This window comes from Scheffersomyces coipomensis (genome assembly GCF_036884675.1).
Source record: "Scheffersomyces coipomensis strain NRRL Y-17651 chromosome Unknown DFJ63scaffold_7, whole genome shotgun sequence".
NCBI lineage: Eukaryota > Fungi > Ascomycota > Pichiomycetes > Serinales > Debaryomycetaceae > Scheffersomyces > Scheffersomyces coipomensis.
In genome coordinates this window covers 303,315-322,602 of record NW_027042898.1, presented here as the reverse complement: position 1 = coordinate 322,602, position 19,288 = coordinate 303,315, and the positions used below count along the sequence as shown (strand labels likewise).

General features: G+C 31.2%; 8 protein-coding genes across 8 annotated transcripts; 6 read left to right on the top strand and 2 right to left on the bottom strand. All coding sequences in view use genetic code 12, as the record gives it.

The window, feature by feature from the left end:
• Nucleotides 1-132: 132 nt before the first annotated feature.
• On the bottom strand, nucleotides 133-1,392 carry DFJ63DRAFT_235846 (N-terminal protein methyltransferase). The gene has a single exon (XM_064904269.1). The coding sequence runs from the start codon at nucleotides 1,034-1,036 to the stop codon at nucleotides 290-292; it is 747 nt and encodes a 248-aa protein (XP_064759996.1). The 5' UTR covers nucleotides 1,037-1,392; the 3' UTR covers nucleotides 133-289.
• On the top strand, nucleotides 1,393-3,701 carry MAC1 (Mac1p). Its single transcript, XM_064904268.1, has one exon. It carries the CDS (start codon nucleotides 1,750-1,752, stop codon nucleotides 3,202-3,204), a length of 1,455 nt encoding a protein of 484 aa, XP_064759995.1. The 5' UTR covers nucleotides 1,393-1,749; the 3' UTR covers nucleotides 3,205-3,701.
• A 1,184-nt stretch (nucleotides 3,702-4,885) lies between these two features.
• Nucleotides 4,886-8,490, top strand: DFJ63DRAFT_320775 (uncharacterized protein). The gene has a single exon (XM_064907246.1). It carries the CDS (start codon nucleotides 5,072-5,074, stop codon nucleotides 8,408-8,410), a length of 3,339 nt encoding a protein of 1,112 aa, XP_064759994.1. The 5' UTR covers nucleotides 4,886-5,071; the 3' UTR covers nucleotides 8,411-8,490.
• Nucleotides 8,328-9,397, bottom strand: PSF3 (DNA replication protein). Its single transcript, XM_064904271.1, has one exon. The coding sequence runs from the start codon at nucleotides 9,071-9,073 to the stop codon at nucleotides 8,546-8,548; it is 528 nt and encodes a 175-aa protein (XP_064759993.1). The 5' UTR covers nucleotides 9,074-9,397; the 3' UTR covers nucleotides 8,328-8,545.
• Nucleotides 9,398-9,721: 324 nt separating this feature from the next.
• DFJ63DRAFT_337374 (uncharacterized protein) lies at nucleotides 9,722-12,859 on the top strand (the record flags this gene model as incomplete). Its single annotated transcript, XM_064908541.1, has 1 exon — nucleotides 9,722-12,859. One exon carries the CDS (start codon nucleotides 9,722-9,724, stop codon nucleotides 12,857-12,859), a length of 3,138 nt encoding a protein of 1,045 aa, XP_064759992.1.
• Nucleotides 12,860-13,424: 565 nt separating this feature from the next.
• SSR1 (Ssr1p) lies at nucleotides 13,425-14,075 on the top strand (the record flags this gene model as incomplete). Its single annotated transcript, XM_064908540.1, has 1 exon — nucleotides 13,425-14,075. One exon carries the CDS (start codon nucleotides 13,425-13,427, stop codon nucleotides 14,073-14,075), a length of 651 nt encoding a protein of 216 aa, XP_064759991.1.
• Nucleotides 14,076-15,491: 1,416 nt separating this feature from the next.
• DFJ63DRAFT_308617 (guanine deaminase) lies at nucleotides 15,492-17,330 on the top strand (the record flags this gene model as incomplete). The annotated part of the gene is made up of 2 exons (XM_064905514.1): nucleotides 15,492-15,709; nucleotides 15,878-17,330. 2 exons carry the CDS (start codon nucleotides 15,492-15,494, stop codon nucleotides 17,187-17,189), a joined length of 1,530 nt encoding a protein of 509 aa, XP_064759990.1. The 3' UTR covers nucleotides 17,190-17,330.
• Nucleotides 17,331-17,590: 260 nt separating this feature from the next.
• Nucleotides 17,591-19,222, top strand: DFJ63DRAFT_235720 (uncharacterized protein). Its single transcript, XM_064904263.1, has one exon. The coding sequence runs from the start codon at nucleotides 17,991-17,993 to the stop codon at nucleotides 18,900-18,902; it is 912 nt and encodes a 303-aa protein (XP_064759989.1). The 5' UTR covers nucleotides 17,591-17,990; the 3' UTR covers nucleotides 18,903-19,222.
• The last annotated feature ends 66 nt before the right edge of the window (nucleotides 19,223-19,288 follow it).

Below are 19,288 nucleotides of genomic sequence, written 5' to 3'. Positions count from 1 at the left end.
TATATCTTGCTTTGTTTCGTCTGTGTTGTTTTATTCGTTTTTAAATCTATTTTAAAGTTTTGGTGACTGGTTCATCATTAATATTTTCTTGTGTATTAGTAACTAAGATAATAAATATAATAAAGTAGTTCAACGTTAATTATTACACTTTCCTTAATTTTATGTTATTTTCATAATATTTTTGCAACTCAGCTAATTTTTACAAGTCTTGTGCGAAATTATTTTTATCTATGAGAATTTTATTTTATTATATCTATTATGTTACACTGGAAAGTTAATACCTTCTCCTCTACAATGGTTTTAAGCAATACATTCTAACTGGAAATAATTCCTTTGGCATTCCCTTTTGAACATCACTAGCAATCAATTTAAAACCTGCTTGAATGAATAATTGTCTAAATTTTTCATCAGTTCTAGTTACTGATGAATCAGTATCATCAAATATATCATCATATGGTGCTATATTTTCCTTAACAATCATAGTACCGAGTCCTCCTTCTAATAATGATTCTCGACATCTTGACCAGAATTGTACTAATTCATCATCTGGTAATTGACCTACACACCATTGACACCATACTAACCAGTACTTCTTATCGGCAGGAGGATACCATTCTTGCATACCTATGTCATATATATCACCTAGTTTACCTCTTTTAGAAACTTGGATTAATTCTTGATGCATTTGTTGCACAAATGGTTTAACTGGTTCTAATAAATCAACTTTATCACTTACTTTCCATAATAAATCACGAGTTATTCTACCTATACCTGCACCCATGTCAATGGTCAACTTTTCAGTACCTTCAGGACAACTCATTCTCGTTTGTAATTTTCTTAAAAAAGAAGTAGACCCGACAATATCAGCCTTTGGTACTGGTGTTTGTTCACCAAATCCTCCAAGTACCCCATTAACAGAAGCTGGAACTGATGACCAATAATCAATAGCGTCTTGATAATTGATCTTTGAGTCGGCTATATTACCAGATTCCGAATCTATCTCATCGTATGTCTCTTGTAAGGTTTTAGCTGGCATTCTTTCGAATAATGCTTGAATCAAGGTTGTTATCTCTTCTGCTCATCAGAAATTTATTTCACATACAATTTTTTTTTTTGACTGTACCTTTTTTTTCCTTGATACTGTACGATTTACTTCATACAAAACATCAATTGGCAAGATAGAATATGGTAGCTGGTTAACTTTCTATAAAAGGTAGCTTTGTTACAGAGAATTACGAGAAAATGATATATCTGAAGTATGTGTTAACATAACAGTGGTTAGCTATATAAGGTACTTATAGTTTATCGTACACCTATTAAGCTATATTTAGCAAAGCTTCTGCTAGATGGCCGTTAGAATCATAAAGTCACCATAGTTTAATTTTAAACTTGTTGCAAGATTTTATTTACATCTAATAGGCTAATAACTACTACTAAACGTTAAAGTTCGATTAGACCGACATTTGCCATTTAAGCTACACATCATATATAGTGGCTAACCTTTTTAGCTTAATTAAGGAATCGAAATTTGCTCATTTTTCAGACCTCATAAAAAATATCATGTCACAAAATATTTGTCTATAATTCCAATCATTAAGCTTTAACAAATTAGTAAATCCGTTACATTGACCTAAAAAATTTTTAGTATAAGTGTTAGATGATTCACTATATGGTTCAAAAAGCTTTTACTTCAATCGAATATATATAAGACTTCCACAGATTAGTATCATTTGGTTTCACTAATCTACCATGATATTGATAGACGAGTTAAAGTTCTCGTGTGTGGAATGTATACGGGGTCATAGATCTTCCCTGTGCCGGCATCATGCTCGACCTTTGTTACAAGTTAGATCTAAAGGTAGACCCAATGTTCATGCCAATGGCAATCCAAATCATAGAATTGCAGTATTTGCTGAGGAAATTGCTACTGAAAATGATAATAATGGTACTTCAAAATCACCTACTCCTGCAGATTCAAATGATAGTATAAAATGTAAAAAGAGTCCTGTCATAATCCTTAAAGCTTCTCCTAAACAAGTTATTGATTTAATAAGTGGTCAGATCATCGGTCCTTATGATGAAAACTTCTCCAAACCAAAGCCAAATCAACGGCCTCCACCTCCCATAATCAGTAGTGATAGTTTTATAAATACTTCAACTTGCTGTAGTGGAGGTTCAAATGGAATATCAAAACAATCAAGTTGTGGATGTTGCAATAACAAGTCCCGGAAAAATGTAAATAAATCAAAAATATTAAAGAATTATATTCAACAACGGTTAAAGAATCAAGATATAAGTAATAATGTCAATTTGAATTCTAGACAAGTCAATATAAAGTTCATTAATGAATTCAAATCAGAACAAGATCAAATCATACACACAGATGTTAAACAAGATGCACAACAACAACAACAACAACTTTTCGATGTCGTACCAATACCGTCATGTTCAATCCCAGGTTCTTGTTGTTGTGATGATAATTGTTCTTGTGAAGGCTGCGTAGTTCATGGAAATGTAACCATAGGTGAATCAAATAAATTCCTCACAAATGATTTCGATTATTTAAATGACATGAATAACTTCAACCGTATGTCGGATACAAACATAATACTAAGTTCAATATCTAATGCAGTGGTAAATTTCACTGAACAACAACAACTACAACAGCAACAAAAGCCACAACAAGTGCAACTAAAACATCAACCAGCTGAAAATGACTTATCTGAAAATGGAAGCTCGTTTAATTTTCCTCAAAACGTATCATTATCAGCACCACAGGCATATAAATCACAAGCAGGTCTGGATAGTAATGGATCGATTGAAAGTGAATCTCCGGCGTCAATGTCTTGTTCTTGTCCACCAGAATCATGTGATTGTACGAATTGTGAAACTCACGGAATCATCAATGGTTACAAGTTGGACGAATTCTTTAGTTCAAATATTATGGATCAAAAATTACTTTCAATTATATCCGATTTTCCTGATCAAAACTTCAACGATTTTAATCCTGGAAATGATATTAATATCAAAGTCGAAGATAACAATGAGCTTTTTAAATTGAGTAATATTCCAAATCACAACCTCGTACCTAAATCTACAATTGAAGCTGGTTTAGATGCTTCCAAAGAAAGCTGTTGCTCAAGTAGGCCTGAAGTAAAACAAGAAGATAATGGTAATATTGAGAAAAGTTGTTGCTCTGATTGAAAATAACTTAAGGCTGGTTCATCATATTGATTAAAGAATTTTTCAAATTTCTCGCACTATGAATGATAAATGATAAATGATAAATGACTGTTAGTAAAATAATATATATCCATCTATTTAAAAGCATTACAAGGAATGACGGAGTACAACATTATCGCAATTGGCATTGAGTTGGAGTCAATATAAAACTATGACATGAACTATTTGCTTTGATTACAACAGCTATTGCTTGCCCAGATTTGGAAATATGGGGACAGTAAACTTTATTTGAACTGTAAAAAATAAAATTACTATTCGAACTGAAAGGGACTTAAACTTACTCAGCGTAAGTTGAGAATATGAGTAGTTGACTCTGGATCATCTGCGGTATAGTCAATAAACTATGGAGTACTCATTGGGTAGTCATTTAAATCGATACCATAAAAGCTTATACCCTAAAAATTTAAATTGGATGAGAGAAGTTTGTAAGGGTTGCATAGGTCTCTTATTTATATGAAGTTTATGCTGACTGTGAAAAATATTTCAATACCCAGTCTTTATTTTCCTTCCATCATTCACTAACATTAAATCAAAGACATATGTTTTTATTTTCTTTGTTTGATGTGATTAATGAAAAGAACTATATTTTTTTTTATAAACTGCTAAACAACTTAATGTCAATACAAGCTACAGAATTTAATAATCAATGATTAGGCTTGTACAATCGTTATTATTTAATTTAAACACTCGCCTAAATGTTAGATAGTTCATCTCTTTTATAGTCATAATATAATTTTATATTGAAGACAGCAAGAAAATGAAAATATAACATTATCATGTAACCACCCATTACTATCAACTTTTTCTTTGATAGCTTTACAATTTTTGCAAGCAGATAGTTCGGTATGAGTGTGAATAACTGGCAGATGTTTGATATTTCCCTTGATACTTTAAATATGCTTAATTATTCTGGGGAACGCTTTACTGATGGCAAGACAATCAATAGGAAGGGCAGATGCATGTCTTTGATAACTTTCATGGCTCTGACTCAAAAAAGTTTTCAGCCTTGTCAATGAGGTCGAATGGTGGTGGTCTGATATATTTATCAGTATTAGAAGACGAATTACGCAACACGTTAGTTTTTATAATTATATTTGATGATTCGTTTCACTTCAGGATATCAAAGAAGAAACCGACTACTCTTATATGTCTCAGTTTACAATATTAAGCAGAGAGTATGTAATTAACTGTAAAGTAATATTATCATCATTATTCTTCAACCTACTACAAAATGGTCCCTAAGGGCCACAAATTAAAAAAAAATCAAAGTCAATTAGTGTATTAGCTATGTATTATATAATTAAGTCATTAATAGTCCGTTAAAAACTCCCCAAGGTCATATAAAAGACTACCACCCAAGAAAAGCAAAGGTAATAACAGGAAAATACCAACGCACAACCAAACATTAGTATTTTCTAATTTCCTTTCACAGTTTTTACAATAATCCTTTTTAGCTGAACCAGACATCTTGAAGCTAGTCTTTGAGGTGAAAAGTAAATTGCTAGAATTGGTTCCTTTTATAGGTTACATAGTTTGAAACGATCTGGAAAACTTTGATGAACAAGCATATTGTTACTTTTAAATTAACAATATTTAATTAGAATTGTTTTAGAAGTTTAAATAATATAGTTTTTGGCAAGTATAAAAATGTATAACAAAACTGCAATTTTATGTATATTATTATTCACGTGATCGCAAAACCTGCATATAAAATATCTGAAAAAAATTGAATTCAACAACGACGAAGAAAGGTGAAAAACGATACTAACGGGAAGGCATTAACGATTCATCGATATCATTCATCAATCAATAAAGTCTGATAAGAGTCATGGCTGAACCTGTTGATATTTCCTTCTATATTGGGGAACAGGCAGCTGAAGCGATCAATCTTTTGGAAATTCCAGTGGAAAGTGGATCTCAGATTGTTACCCTTAACTTACCTGAAGATTTAACCGAAGATATCAATGATGTTACTACCTTTTTAGCAGGTGAAAAGACAGCAAAGAAGTATTGGATCAGTTTAGCTGCAGCCTGTGTCAAAGCAAGTAGATTGGATGATGCTTTGAAAGTTATCGAACAAGCACAAAAATTGGAATATTTTAGTGATGAAGATAGAAAATCATTTCAAGCCTTTTCAACTTGGTTATACTTTAAATATGTATCAAGTGGTATTGATAAAGAAAATAACTTAATCAATGCTGGAAATGCCATTAGTAATCTTGCTCAAAGAATAAAAACTGATAAATCAACAGCTACTTCAAATAGTACATCAAATTTATTAGCTCAAGCAGTTTTATTACAATTTAGTAATAGAGAAGAAGAAGCATCAGACATCTTTGAAAGAATCCTAAGAATAGATCAAAATAATTGTTTTGCATTACTTGGAAAAGCCCAAATCATCTTATCTAAATCCAAAAATTATAGTCAAGCTTTAAAGATATTTCAACAAGTTTTAATTTTAAATCCTTTAATGAAACCAGATCCAAGAATTGGTATTGGTTTATGTTTCTGGTTATTGAAAGATGAAGGTATGGCAATCAAATCATGGGAAAGAGCATTAGAATTTGATTCATCCAACTTAAAAGCAAAGATTTTATTAAACTTGGCTAAGTTTCATAAATGTTTTAATAATTCATTAAGTGATGAAGAATTTTTACAAAATTATAAAACTTGTTTAACAGAATTATCTCAAAACTATAAACAACTTCCAAACGATGCAGTCATCTTATTAGCATTAGTGTCATATTACTTCTCAAAGGGAGATCTTGAAGTATCTGAAAACCTTGTTAAGAAAGCTATAAAATCAATCACTGGTGATGAAAATGCTATCAAATTTAATACTTTCAATAGAGTTTCCAAGTATCAATCAAATGTCTTATCACAATGTGCTACCTGGTACGGAAGAATTTCATTTGAAAAGTCTGATTTCACTCAAGCTTCAAAGTTTTTCCAAGAAGCTATTAAATTAAATGAATCTAACTTGGTTGCTAAATTAGGTTTAGGTCAATCTCAATATAATCGTGGATCAATTGAAGAAGCTGTCATGACTTACGAATCCATTTTAAGAAGTAATATGGATTGTTTAGAAGTTAATTATTCATTAGGTATACTTTATTCAAGACAAAAGTCTAAAAGAAAGCAAGAACAAGCTATCCAAATCTTGGAAAGATATTTAAGATTATCAGACAATCGTGGATTATCATCAACTAGTCAAGATAAGAAACTAGCCTCCTTGAATAAAGAGCCAGTGGCTTTGAATGCTTACTTAGTATTAAGTAAGTTATACGAATCAAAAGATGTGAATCAATCATTACAATATTTACAAAAAGCGATTGAAATAAGAAAATTAATAAATAAGGACGTACCTTTAGAAGTTTACAATAATATTGGTGTTTTCAATTTCGCAAGACAGAATTATGAAGTGGCGGCTACCAATTTCCAAGCTGCTTTAGATAATTTAGAATCCACAGAAGAAGATTTCAAATCTGCTGATGGTGATGTTTTACCTGATTTAAAGAGTGATTTAAAAATTACCCTAAGTTATAATTTAGCTAGATCAAGTGAAGTTTCTAATCAAGATGAAGCCATTCAAGCTTATGAAAAGCTTTTACAAGAATGTCCACATTACTTCTCAGCCAAAATCAGAGTATTATTCTTGAATTGTATTTCAGGTGATAAGTATACTAAAGAAGAAATTAAAACTGAAATTGATAACTTATTGGAAGTAAGTGCTTCTGATTTAGAAATCAGATCATTTTATGGTTGGTTTGTTAAAAGTTTTGGTAAGAAGGTTGGTTTGAAACCTGAAGCTGACACTAATCATCAAAAAGATACTTTAGTTAAATACGATTCTCATGATTCTTATGCCTTATTGTCATTAGCCAATATCTATTGTATCATGGCCAGAGATGCTAAATCCAATCAAACTAGTGATGATAAAAAGAAAAAATATTATGTTAGAGCTATTGAATTATTTGCTAAAGTTTTATCGGTTGATCCTAAGAACGTATATGCAGCTCAAGGTTTAGCAATTACATACATTGAAAATAAGGAACCCGAAAAAGGTTTAGAAATCTTAAGAAAAATAAGAGATTCATTAACTGATATTTCAATTTATTTAAACTTGGGTCATGCTTTGATTGAAACCAAAGACTTTGGTAAAGCTATAGAGAGTTATGAAATTGCTCTTGGTAAATTCACTAATGGAAAAGATACCAGAATCCTTTCCTTTTTAGGTAGAGCATGGTATTTAAGAGGTAATGCTGAAAAGAACCTTTCATACTTTAAAAAGGCTTATGAATATAGTAAAGAAGTTTTAGAAATCTCAGCTAATAAGAATTCTTCATTCAAATTCAATTTAGCTTATGTTCAATTCCAAATTGCTGAGTTTATAACGAAATTACCAATTTCAAAAAGAAAGGTTGATGAAATTGAAGATGCCATTATTGGTTTGAAAGAAGCTATTGAAACTTTGAATTCTTTAGCTTCAGAAGAAGAAAAGTATGCTCCTTATCCTAAGCCTGATTTGAAAGCAAGAGCAAACTTAGGTACCACTACCTTATTAAATAGATTAAATGCTGCTCTTGAAGAGACAATTGATAGTATAGCTGAAATTGATGAAAAATTAGAAGAAGCTAAGAAAGTAAGAAAAGAAGCAGAAGATGCTAGATTAAAAGAAGAACAAGAACGATTAGAAATTGTGAAAAAGAAAGAAGAAGAATTAGCTAAGGAAAGAGCAATTTTACAAGAGCAAGCACAACAATGGGCTGAAGAATCAAGAATGAATGTCATAGTGAATGAAGATGATGATGATAAATTATTCAATGAGGAATCAGCCGCTAAAGGTGAAAAGAAAAGAGGAAGTAGAGGAGGTAAAAAGGAAGGAAAAGGTAAGAGAAGAGGTAAAAAGAAGGTCATTGAAGATAGTGAGGATGAAGCTTCAGCTACTGATTCCGATATCGAAACTAACGGTAAGAGAAAGATTAAGGACGATGATGAAGATGAAGTTGTTGGACCTTCATCTAAAAGAAAGAAGAAGGCATTATCTAAAGAATTTATAGAGGATAGTGATGACGAATTAGATGATGACTTATTCGACGAGAAGAACGATGAAGAAAGTTCTCAAGAACATGAAGTTGATGCAGATCCTGCTGAAGACGAAAAATGAAACCAAAGGTGAACATTCTTACATTATGTACATATATCAATGTATTTTCTATATTAGTATTTTAATTTAATATTATTTTGTATCATATCTATTTTGAATCGTTAAAAAAGGTTTCGTAATCTATATATATCTTCTCTAATCTCGTAACCAACTTCTCATCTGTTTATTACTTTCAGTTGTTAATTTATATAATTTCTTTTCATATTCATCTAAGGAGTAGATGAAATCGTTATTAACACCCATGTTTGGATTACTGGCATAATTATTGATTTCGAATGATCTCTCCTTTAACATTTGCATGACTATAGTTGTAATTTCAGGATCTGAATACATAGAACACCATCTTTCGATTAGTTTATAGTAATTTGGTAATAATTTGTGTAAATCAACACTTTTGGAACTTGTCTTAATGGCATTCAATACTTTCAAATTGATTGCTTCTGGAGAAGCAATATCTATGAAACTATTCCCTGACTCTTCTTGTAAATCGCATACTGCTAACACTTTTGCCAACCAAAATGGTAATTCAAGTTTGGAATCTTTATTGATTTGTTTACCTGGATTTCCCTCTAAATATCCTAAACCAGGGACAGTCATATTGAAACGACACGGTACCTTTTCTCCATCAGCTAGTATATCGTCTAGGTCGTAGTAGTTACTCATCGTTTGTTTCGTTCGTTCTATATACAACTAAACTTCAAATCAAATGATGATCATAGTGGTTGTTTTGTAAACAGTAGATACTGCTACTTGACTTCACTACGCGTTTTTTTGACAGTACAAAAATTTAAGTTTACCCGGCACTAAGATTTTAGGAGCAGCATTCTATCGCCCTTACAAAGTTATCTCATCTACAATACAATATTGCTTCAGGAACACCTTACTACACCAGATGCCAGTAAGTAAGATCATCCTCCTCAAATATAGATGACGAAAGTGTCATTACTGTCAGTTAAAGTTATTGGTGTTCTTCTCCTCTTCTTTGCGCGTACGCTTATTATAAATTTACCGTAAAAGTCTGCCTAACCTCATTCCTTAAACTTTTTTTTTATTTTTGTGTGGGTTAGCCTACTGACGATAAGGAACAGTTCCCCGTTAAATCTATTTACAGCAGCACAAACTCAGTTTTACACCATCAGCGGTATAATCATCGTCAAACATAAGCCTAATTGATATTGCCTCCTATTCAACTATCACAATTGATAAATTTAGCTTCAGTACTTGTTTTCAATTGAGGTTCAGAATTTAAACGCTTCAGCCTAAGCTGGTTGACCGAACATTATAATATAGGAAAGAGGAGTATAATTAATCATGTCAAAGCTATTAAAGAAGGCAAGAAACAAATTCTCATCATCTTCAACATCAGTGGATAAAATCGATCCAGAATCATCTTCAACTCCAGGTTCTTCAAGGTCAAGTATAAGGTCTGGTTTAAAGAAATCCTTATCACTAAAGAGAAAAGACAAGAATAAAATTACTTCATTAGAGAATTCCAGTAAAGCATCACTTCTGTCCCCCAGTAATGTATCATTAGATATCCCGACTACTGAACCAGTAGTTCAGAATGAACAAATTCCATCAGAGCCAATACCAGATAAGCATGAAGACGTTACTTCTGAGGATACTATTACTCCAGCCGCACCTCCACAAGATGATGATGATGATAATAATAAACCTGTTGTGGAAACCCATCATAGTGACATTAAAGACATTATATCTCCAGAAAGTCATGAATCCACTCCGTTACCTGTAGGTGGATTCAAAGAGGCCATACCAGAACCAATCGTTGATACCCCAGAAATTAGTCCTGTCATTGTTAATCCTCCTGTCAATAAGCAAAATCAAGAAGAGAATCTTTTGGAAGATCTTGGATTCGTAGCTGATGAGTTAGAACCTTTACTTCAAAGAAGTCTGCATTTAGACAATGGTTCTATAACATCTGCTTCAGTATTATTGAATCCAGAAACAGGATTTTCAGTTATTTTATTATTAAAGAAATTATTCGTGTATCTTGACGTCAGAGATCCTAAGTTGGTTCATTATATCTTACTATTACTTGTGATATTGTTTGGTATATTCTATTTAACGTATCGACAGCTTGATACCTTAGTTGCTCAATCGGTTGAACTTAATTTACAAAGTATTACTATAGATTCAGTAAGTGATAATGGATTGAATTCTCACGTTGTGGGATCTATTTACATCAATTATGATAAACTACCTAATATCTTTTATAAGAATTTATTAAAATTTGGTTCATTATTAGTTGGTTCAGTTACTATTTTACCATCAGATTCTATTCATTTATATGTCAATCCGATTGATATAAATGTGGCTCCTTTACATCTTGTGGATGTTTCTCCACCTGAATTAAGTGTTAATGTGGTTAATAAACGTATAACGGATATTGACTTTACTAGTGAAGCTACATTCATTAAAGAAAACATTGTTAAGTTTTCTAAATATCTTGAACAAATAGATGAAGATGTGATTAATTTGGAGATTCAAGGAGTATTTTCAGGAAATATTAAAGGAAAATTCTTTAATTTTGATGCCAATGATATTAATGTTGTGGAGCCATATTCATTTACCAGGAGTGATTTAATGCCTGATATTGATATAAATGAATTGGAAATTGCATCTACAAAGGAGAGTATAACCCTATCAGCCGAGGTGGTGGTAACTAATCAATTTTCATTTGAATTTTCTTTAGATAGTATCAATTGGGATTTAATGATTAAAAGTTGTGAAGGAGAATTAATTGAAGTTGGAGATTGGAAGAGTTCTTCTTTTATGGTTTCTCCTGAAGGACCAATAGCTGTTCATTTCAATGGAAGCATAGCAAAAATCCCTGATCCATTACTTAAAGATTGTAAAGATGGATTAAGTCCTATCACTAGAATGATTCAAGATTATATTGATGAGAAACCAATTACAGTATATGTTAGAGCGTCGAAACATCAAGATGAAGACTTACCTCAATGGTTAAGTTATATATTACAAAATAGTGTTCAAGGTATAAGTTTAGTATTACCCAAGGAGATTGTTGAAGTTGGTGGTATTGATATTGATAGTGTTGAACTTGAAGTTCCAGTTACTAATAAAAAGTCTGACGATGAAGAAGAAGAATCATTAATTATTCATTTAAACACTAATCTCACTGGGTTGGTTGATGTTCCTGTTGATTTTAATTTCTCCATACCTCAATTTAAAAGTTCATTTTCAATTAAAGATAATTCAACTGATAAGGAAATCATTAAGGGAAATTCCAATAATTACAGTAATTTAGTGGCTAAGAAAGTGAAAGATTATTTAGATTTGAATATTTTACTTAATAGTATTGAAGTTGAAGTTTTAAATCCTGCATTAATAGGACAATTTGTCAATTCAATATTACAAGGAGATTTTGAAGATTTTACCAATTTATATGTTGATTTAGAACTTGAAGATTTATTTGTTGATTTACCACCTATTCTAAAGTCTACTATTTCAAGACTTAAATTACGAAAATTAAAACTTCCTCCCAATCATAAATCATTAAAAAAGAGACAACTTCCATCTATTGATGATATCCTTCATAATTTGAATGTTACTATTGATGGAATTTATTTTATTGATTCATATCCTGAAGATCTTAATCTTTTTATTGATTTCAGCCTTTTTAATCCTACCAATTTTTCCATTGATTTACCTCAAGAAACTATTAGTATTGGAGCTCAATTTAATGAAAGTAAAATTGTTGATGTGATACTTCATGATTTATTCATTCCAAAGAATGAACGAGTTAATTTAACGGCTGAATTACAAATTCATTCTGAAACTCTTACCGATAAGATTGTATTAGAGAACTTTTTAAGTCAATTTATATCTACGGTTGAAGGATTATCTATTGATTTAGTGGGTCATAGTGCTAAGAAGAATAAAGGATTGAATGAATTACTTAATCAGATATCGATATTAAATGTTACTATACCTGAAGTTGATTTAGATAATAGTGGTGAAGAAGAGGAGGAAGATGACAATGAAGGTGGAGAAGATGAAAATGAACAAGGCAAGGGACAAGTTAAACTTAGCGGAGTTGCTAAAAAGAATCCGTTTTTAAAAGAAGCTATTATTCATATTTTTTCATCAGAAGTTGAATTAACGTTATTTAATCCAATAATCAATGCTGAATTAAATGTTGAATTATTTCAAGCGGAAGCTAAACATGAAGATATTATCTTAGGATATATTCAACATCAAGAGTTTATGGTTGTTCCACCCGGATTATTTAAGACTCCCAAGATTCCAATTATTATTAATCAAGGTCTTGGTACTGATATATTACGAAAAGCATTAAATGGAGAATTGGATGTTGAAGTGATTGCCTCTATTGGAGTTAGATTAGATCAATTTGAAGTTGATTTACTTTATAAAGGTCTGAATATGAATACTGAAATCAGATTTTAAGTTTATTTAATGTGTGTGTAATAATAATAAATAATAATAACAGTAAATATTGATAATAATAACAATAACAGTGTCTAACTAAAATGAATCTAGAACTTCCCGAATAGGCAATATTGTCGTATGCGTGTCGTGCGTCAGTTTCTATTTTTAACCTTCAATTTTCCCAAACAGGGTTTTTGTTTGTTTATGTATGCGACATTTTCCTTCAATTTATTTATTTTTTTGAAACAGTTGCACTCTGCCACCGACTCACCACCAACTCTCAGTAAATTAACCAGGACCACACCAGGGGAAAATTTTTTTTAGTTTTCTACCAACTCCTTTTTTAACGTAATACCCTTTTCTTCTTAGTTCTTTAGATCAAACTTTCATAGATTTCAACATAGATTTTAAAGTATACTCGTCAAACCGTTCATTCCTTTGATTTTACTTTATCCACATTCGCTTATTTCCATTATTAAATCTAGTCTATCGCTTCTTTTTAATAATTTAAATCTCCAAATAAACCCTTTCCAGATTATACATCACTCACATATCATATAAAAAACATACTCACCTATATAAAATGGTTTCATTCTTAAAAGTTTCAAGTTTAGTTGTGTTAGCTACTTCTTTCCAATCAGTCTTAGCTACTCCACCTGCATGTTTGATTGCTTGTGTTGCCCAAGTTGAAAAACAATCTTCTTGTTCAGGTTTAAATGATATAAGTTGTATTTGTTCATCTGAAGGTAGTGCTGTTGAACAATGTTTAAACAGTATTTGTCCAAATGGTGATGCTCCAGCTGCTATTTCTGCTTTTGAATCTAGTTGTCAAGGTTATAGCTTAAACTTATCCTCATCATCTTCAAGTTCTTCAAGTTCAACTTCATCAAGTTCATCTTCTTCAAGTTCTTCTTCTTCTTCCACTTCAACCTCCACTTCATCTACCGAAGCTACTACTTCTTCTACTTCCACTGAAGCTACCACTTCTTCCACTTCAACCACCGCTGTTCCATCTTCAACTACTGTTGCTGCTGTTTCAACTGTTGAATCTACCACCTCTTCTTCATCTACTGAAGCTCCAACCACTTCGTCCACCACCTCATTAGCTACTTCCACCACCAGTGCTGCTCCAGAAACTACTGCTGCTGCCGTCACCACCCAATCCGGTGCTGCTGATATCAGACAATTCTCAATGGCTGCTTTAGTTGGTTTAGTTGGTTTTGCTTTCTTATAAGCTATTTAGTTAGTGGTTAACTAATCTGTGATATCACATTACTTGATATAACATTATACCCTTGCCCCCCCTCCCCCCCTGGATAAGTCTTTTTCTATTCTTTAACACTCGTTTGACTTTTTAATTTTGTTTCTTATTTGAAAAAGTTGTAGAGATGGTAAGTATTCTTTACAATTGATTTCAATGTTTTAAGAAAAGTATGTATCACTGTTTGTTGTATACTTTTTGCTTTTTTAATTATTACTAGTTTACCTAAAAATATCTTTATCAAAAATATAGTTTATAGTTTTAATTTATAAATATCGTTCACATTCAAGGTTATTGTAGAAGATTAAATTGGTAAGTAGTAATGCAGATCTTTCAGTTCGAGGAATTCACGTGGAATTCTAGATTCATTGTTGAACGACGACTCAAACGGAAAAAAAAAGGTTAAGGCCCACTAAGATCGTTTAAATTTTTGCAATAAGAATGGAAGTACAGAAGTTGTGTAAGTATGAATGAATTGTAGAATACGATAATGACAATTGTTCTTCCAAAGGAAAGTAAAAGTGAACAATTGAAAAGGTTACGTAACAGAAATAACCACAAAATCAAAAAAAAAAAATCATGAGCGAATGGTGGAAGGAAGGAGGCGCCGTAATGTATGGAATTATTAACTAATCTTGATTCAAATCAAATTGACGACCTCAAAAGGAATTTAAGGTGGAGTAGAGAGTATGAATATTCGGTATGCCGTTTACTAATCATTGCTATCACTTTGAATTACTTGTGTAATTCAAAAGCTTAATGTGAATTGCCGGTAAGATCAAGTACCACAAAACAGAAATGTTCGATTGCTGTTGCTGTTGCTGTTGCTGTTGCGAATTTCATGATCATAGAAACAGCCTAATTGACTGACTCATGATGTAAGTGGAAATTGCCGTATGGAACATAAACCATGATCATGCTCTAATTTATACCCACAGCATGAATCACTTAACTTGATGTTGTTATTGCTAAATATGACATCAAAAACCGGTTCTCCGTTTCATTTGCAATATGGTAGTTACAGTAAACGAATGCGAAGTTTACAGGTTACGATCAATTATATTTTCTCTCGTGTGAGATTTTACAAGTTACCATCATTCCTTTACAGGTTACACTTTAAAAACTTATCAATTTACAGGTTCTTGATAAGGAATTATATTTACAACAATAAATCGGGCACCCCGCGGATACTACATGATATTATATAGTTAAGAATTGGTTATGGCTAAATGCAGAAATTGAAGTCGGTAACCTGTCAGATGAACACAAATGAATTCAAAATTATAAATAACCAACCATTTGGGTAGAATTTGTAAATTACTTGTAAACTGTTCTAGTTATGTCTATATAGATATTTTACAACTATAACTATAACAAATAATCACAACAATGCCTACTAACTCATCTTTAATTGAACCTAAAGCAATTAATGAGATAAGTTATACTTTATACTATGGGACTTTTATTCACACGCCAAGTTTAAAAGAATTGGATATATCATTTAATACCATTGTGGGAGTTAACAACTTGGGAGTGATTGATTTCATTCATAAGAATTATAATCCTGATCATCATAATAATATGTCTCCTGTTCAATTCTTTATCAAGTATACTGCAGATAAGGAAAAGAAAGATAACAAAGATGGTAATGATAATAACAATGATGATAATAGGGATAGATATAGAAATGGTAATGGTAATAGTAATAGTAATGGAAATGGAAATGGAAGAAATGGTAACAACAACAACAACAACTATAACTACGATTACGGTAGAAATAGACACTTTGATTTCATTGATTATTCTCAAGAACCAACTAAATTCTTTGTCCCTGGTTTCATCGATACTCATATCCATGCATCACAATTCCCTAACATCGGTATTGGATTAGATTGTCCTTTATTAGATTGGTTAAACAACTATACCTTCCCATTAGAAAATGAATTTACTAATTCAAATTCAACTGATTCAAAATTAAAATTTGCTAAAGATATTTATTCTCAAGTTATTGAAAAGACTTTAAATAATGGTACAACCTGTGCATCATATTTCACAACTATTGATCCTCAAACTACAAATTTATTTGCTGAATTATTATTAAGATTTGGTCAAAGAGGGTTTGTAGGTAAAGTTTGTATGGATCATAATGAAACTTATGCCGATTATCTGGAAACATTTGAAGAATGTATTGATTCTATGAATGCAATTATCAATCATTTACATAATTTAAATCCTCAAGATGAAATTTTAGTTAAACCAATTATAACTCCCAGATTCGCACCTGTTTGTACTCGTGATTTATTATTCTTTTTAGGGCAATTAAGTAAATCTCATAATTTACCAATTCAAACTCATATAAGTGAAAATGAAAAGGAAATTGAATTGGTTCATGATTTATTTCCTGATTGTGAAGATTATGCTTCAGTTTATAATAAACATAATTTATTAGGAGAATCAACTATTTTAGCTCATGCTATTCATTTAACTAAAAAAGAACGAAAAATTATTAAACAAAAAAATTGTTCTATAAGTCATTGTCCAACTTCAAATACATTTATTTCAAGTGGTGAAGCTCCTATAAAGAAGTATCTTTATGAAGATGAAATTAATGTTTCATTGGGTACTGATGTTAGTGGAGGTTTTGATCTGAGTATTTTAGCCATTATAAAACATTGTATTTTAGTAAGTCATCATTTAGCCATGAAAACTAAGAATCAAAAGGATAAATTATCAATCAATGATGCTTTATTTATGGCTACTCAAGGTGGTGCACAAGCTGTTGGTATGGCTGATCAAATTGGAACCTTTGAATTAGGTAAAAAATTCGATGTTCAATTAATTGATTTAAAAAGTGAAGATTCTAATGTTGATGTTTTCGATTGGCAATTACCATTTAAAGAACATCATACAAGTATTGAGAATCATAAATCATTATCTAAAGATGAACAATCTAAAAAAATGTTTGATTTATTAGGTAAATGGATTTTTAGTGGGGATGATAGAAACTGTGTAAAAGTATGGTGTAATGGTAGATTGGTAGTTAATAAAGTTCGTTATAATCATGATGACAGATGGGTGATGTGTTAATTGATTGAATTTGCTTATTTATTTACGTTTGTGTAAAACAAAAAACGGTTATGGTTAATGTGATGCTTGCATCCATTTCATTTAGTTAACTCATTGATGAGTTGATGACATATATTCTATTTAATTCTATGTATAATTTAAAAAAAGTTCAAGAATACGAATTATGAAATTATAAAGTGTGTAAGCATGTAGTTAGTTAAGTAGTATGATTTCAAATCATGCATTGAACCACAGTTAACAATCGTAATTGATACCTGATTAAACATTAAAGTGATGATTAATCACATATCAACAACTCCACAATTAATAAGCTCAGATAGAAGAATATTATAAGCGAAAAGATTACTAAAAATAAAAAAAAACAAACACGAAGTAAGCCTTATCCCGATGATAATACCGTGAAGATGAGATACCCAAATAGGATCCATTTTCGAAGCTATTTGACATATTGCAAAAAGGGTTTATACCTCATCTGAAAATGGTATCGATTACGATGTTCGCAATTTTAACTAGGTGTGGAGGATGACTAAAATCAGACATTAATAATCTGACAAATATTTTCTTTTCCGCATTTCCCAAAACAGATTGAGTTACGATTCATCACTGACAAATTATTGCATCGACGACAAATTATAGTTTATAGCCACAATTGGCATATTTTCTTAAACAGTTGCAAAATGAAATAACATAAATATAACCTCATCCCTCAGTGATTCAAGTTTATTCTTCTTCTTATCTTTCATGTCCATCAAACAATCACTTGATTATTTACTCATTACATTCATATAATACTCACTCAACATGTCAAAAGTCTCAATTGCTATTATTGGTATTAACGGTTTCTTAGGTAAACCAGTTTTAGAAGCCATTAATTCAGGTAAATTCGATGATAAAATCGCTTATCCAATTAAAGCATTAACTAGAAAAGATGTTGAATCCACTGAAAAGATTCAATATATTAAAACTGAAATTGATGATGCTTCAATTCCATTCATTGTTGAATCATTAAAAGGAGTTGATTCTGTTATTGAATTAGTGGCTGCTCGTCCTGAACTTTATGAAGTTCTTGAAAAAGTTGTCATTCAAATTAAACCAAAAGTTTATATCCCATCTACTTTCGGTGTTGATTTAACCAAAATTCATCCTTATGCTCCAGGTTTTTTAACTACCAAACATCATCATGTTGATCATGTTAGAAAAGCCGGTATTAAAACTGTTGATTTTGCTAATTCTTTATTCGCTGTCCCAGGTGCTTTCCTTTATGAATATGCTGGTGCCGTTGGTGTTAACCCAGCTGATAATACCGTTACTGTTCGTGGTTCTCTCCAAGATAAAATCTCCATTTCTAAAGTTGAAGATATTGGTTATTCCATTGTTTCATTATCAACTCTTCCAGTTGGAAAAATTCCTGATCTTTTCAGAATTCATAGTGAAGTCGTTACTGTTCAAGATGTTATTACTAAATATGAAATCAATCATAATGTTAAATTAGAAATTGTTAAGACTATTTCAAAGGAAGATGCCTTAAAGGAATTATTAGAAACAATCCCAGGTGAAATTAATTTCTTTGCTGCTGATTTTACTTTACCTAATTTCTTCTTATATTTACAAGTCATTGTTTCTCAAGGTACTGAAAAGGGTGCTCATTTCTTAGAAGTTGATAATGAATTAGTTAATCCAGGTGAAAAATATTGGAAATGGGGTAAATTCTAAGTAAGTAATTATATAATTGTTTAGTTAGGAGTTATAATATCATTTCAATTGATTTATTAAAGACTTAATAAAATTGTCGTAGGATCTCTCAATAAATCTATTTGATCGGCAAATACTACATGAACAGAAGTGGCAAATGAATGAACCATGTGAATCACCATATAAACGATCCGAATTATAATCAAACTATCGGAAGCACTAACTCCTTAAAAGATTATTCGAATTGGTAAGCCCTTTACAAATTGTTAGTTGCAAAACTAGCTTATGTTAGTTGTAACATCCATACCACAATACAAAAGATGTTGAATTACTAATCATTACTAAGATATGGTGTCGCATTATGGTAGCGCTTGCTCACATGACAAATGTTTTTGTCTGACAAATTA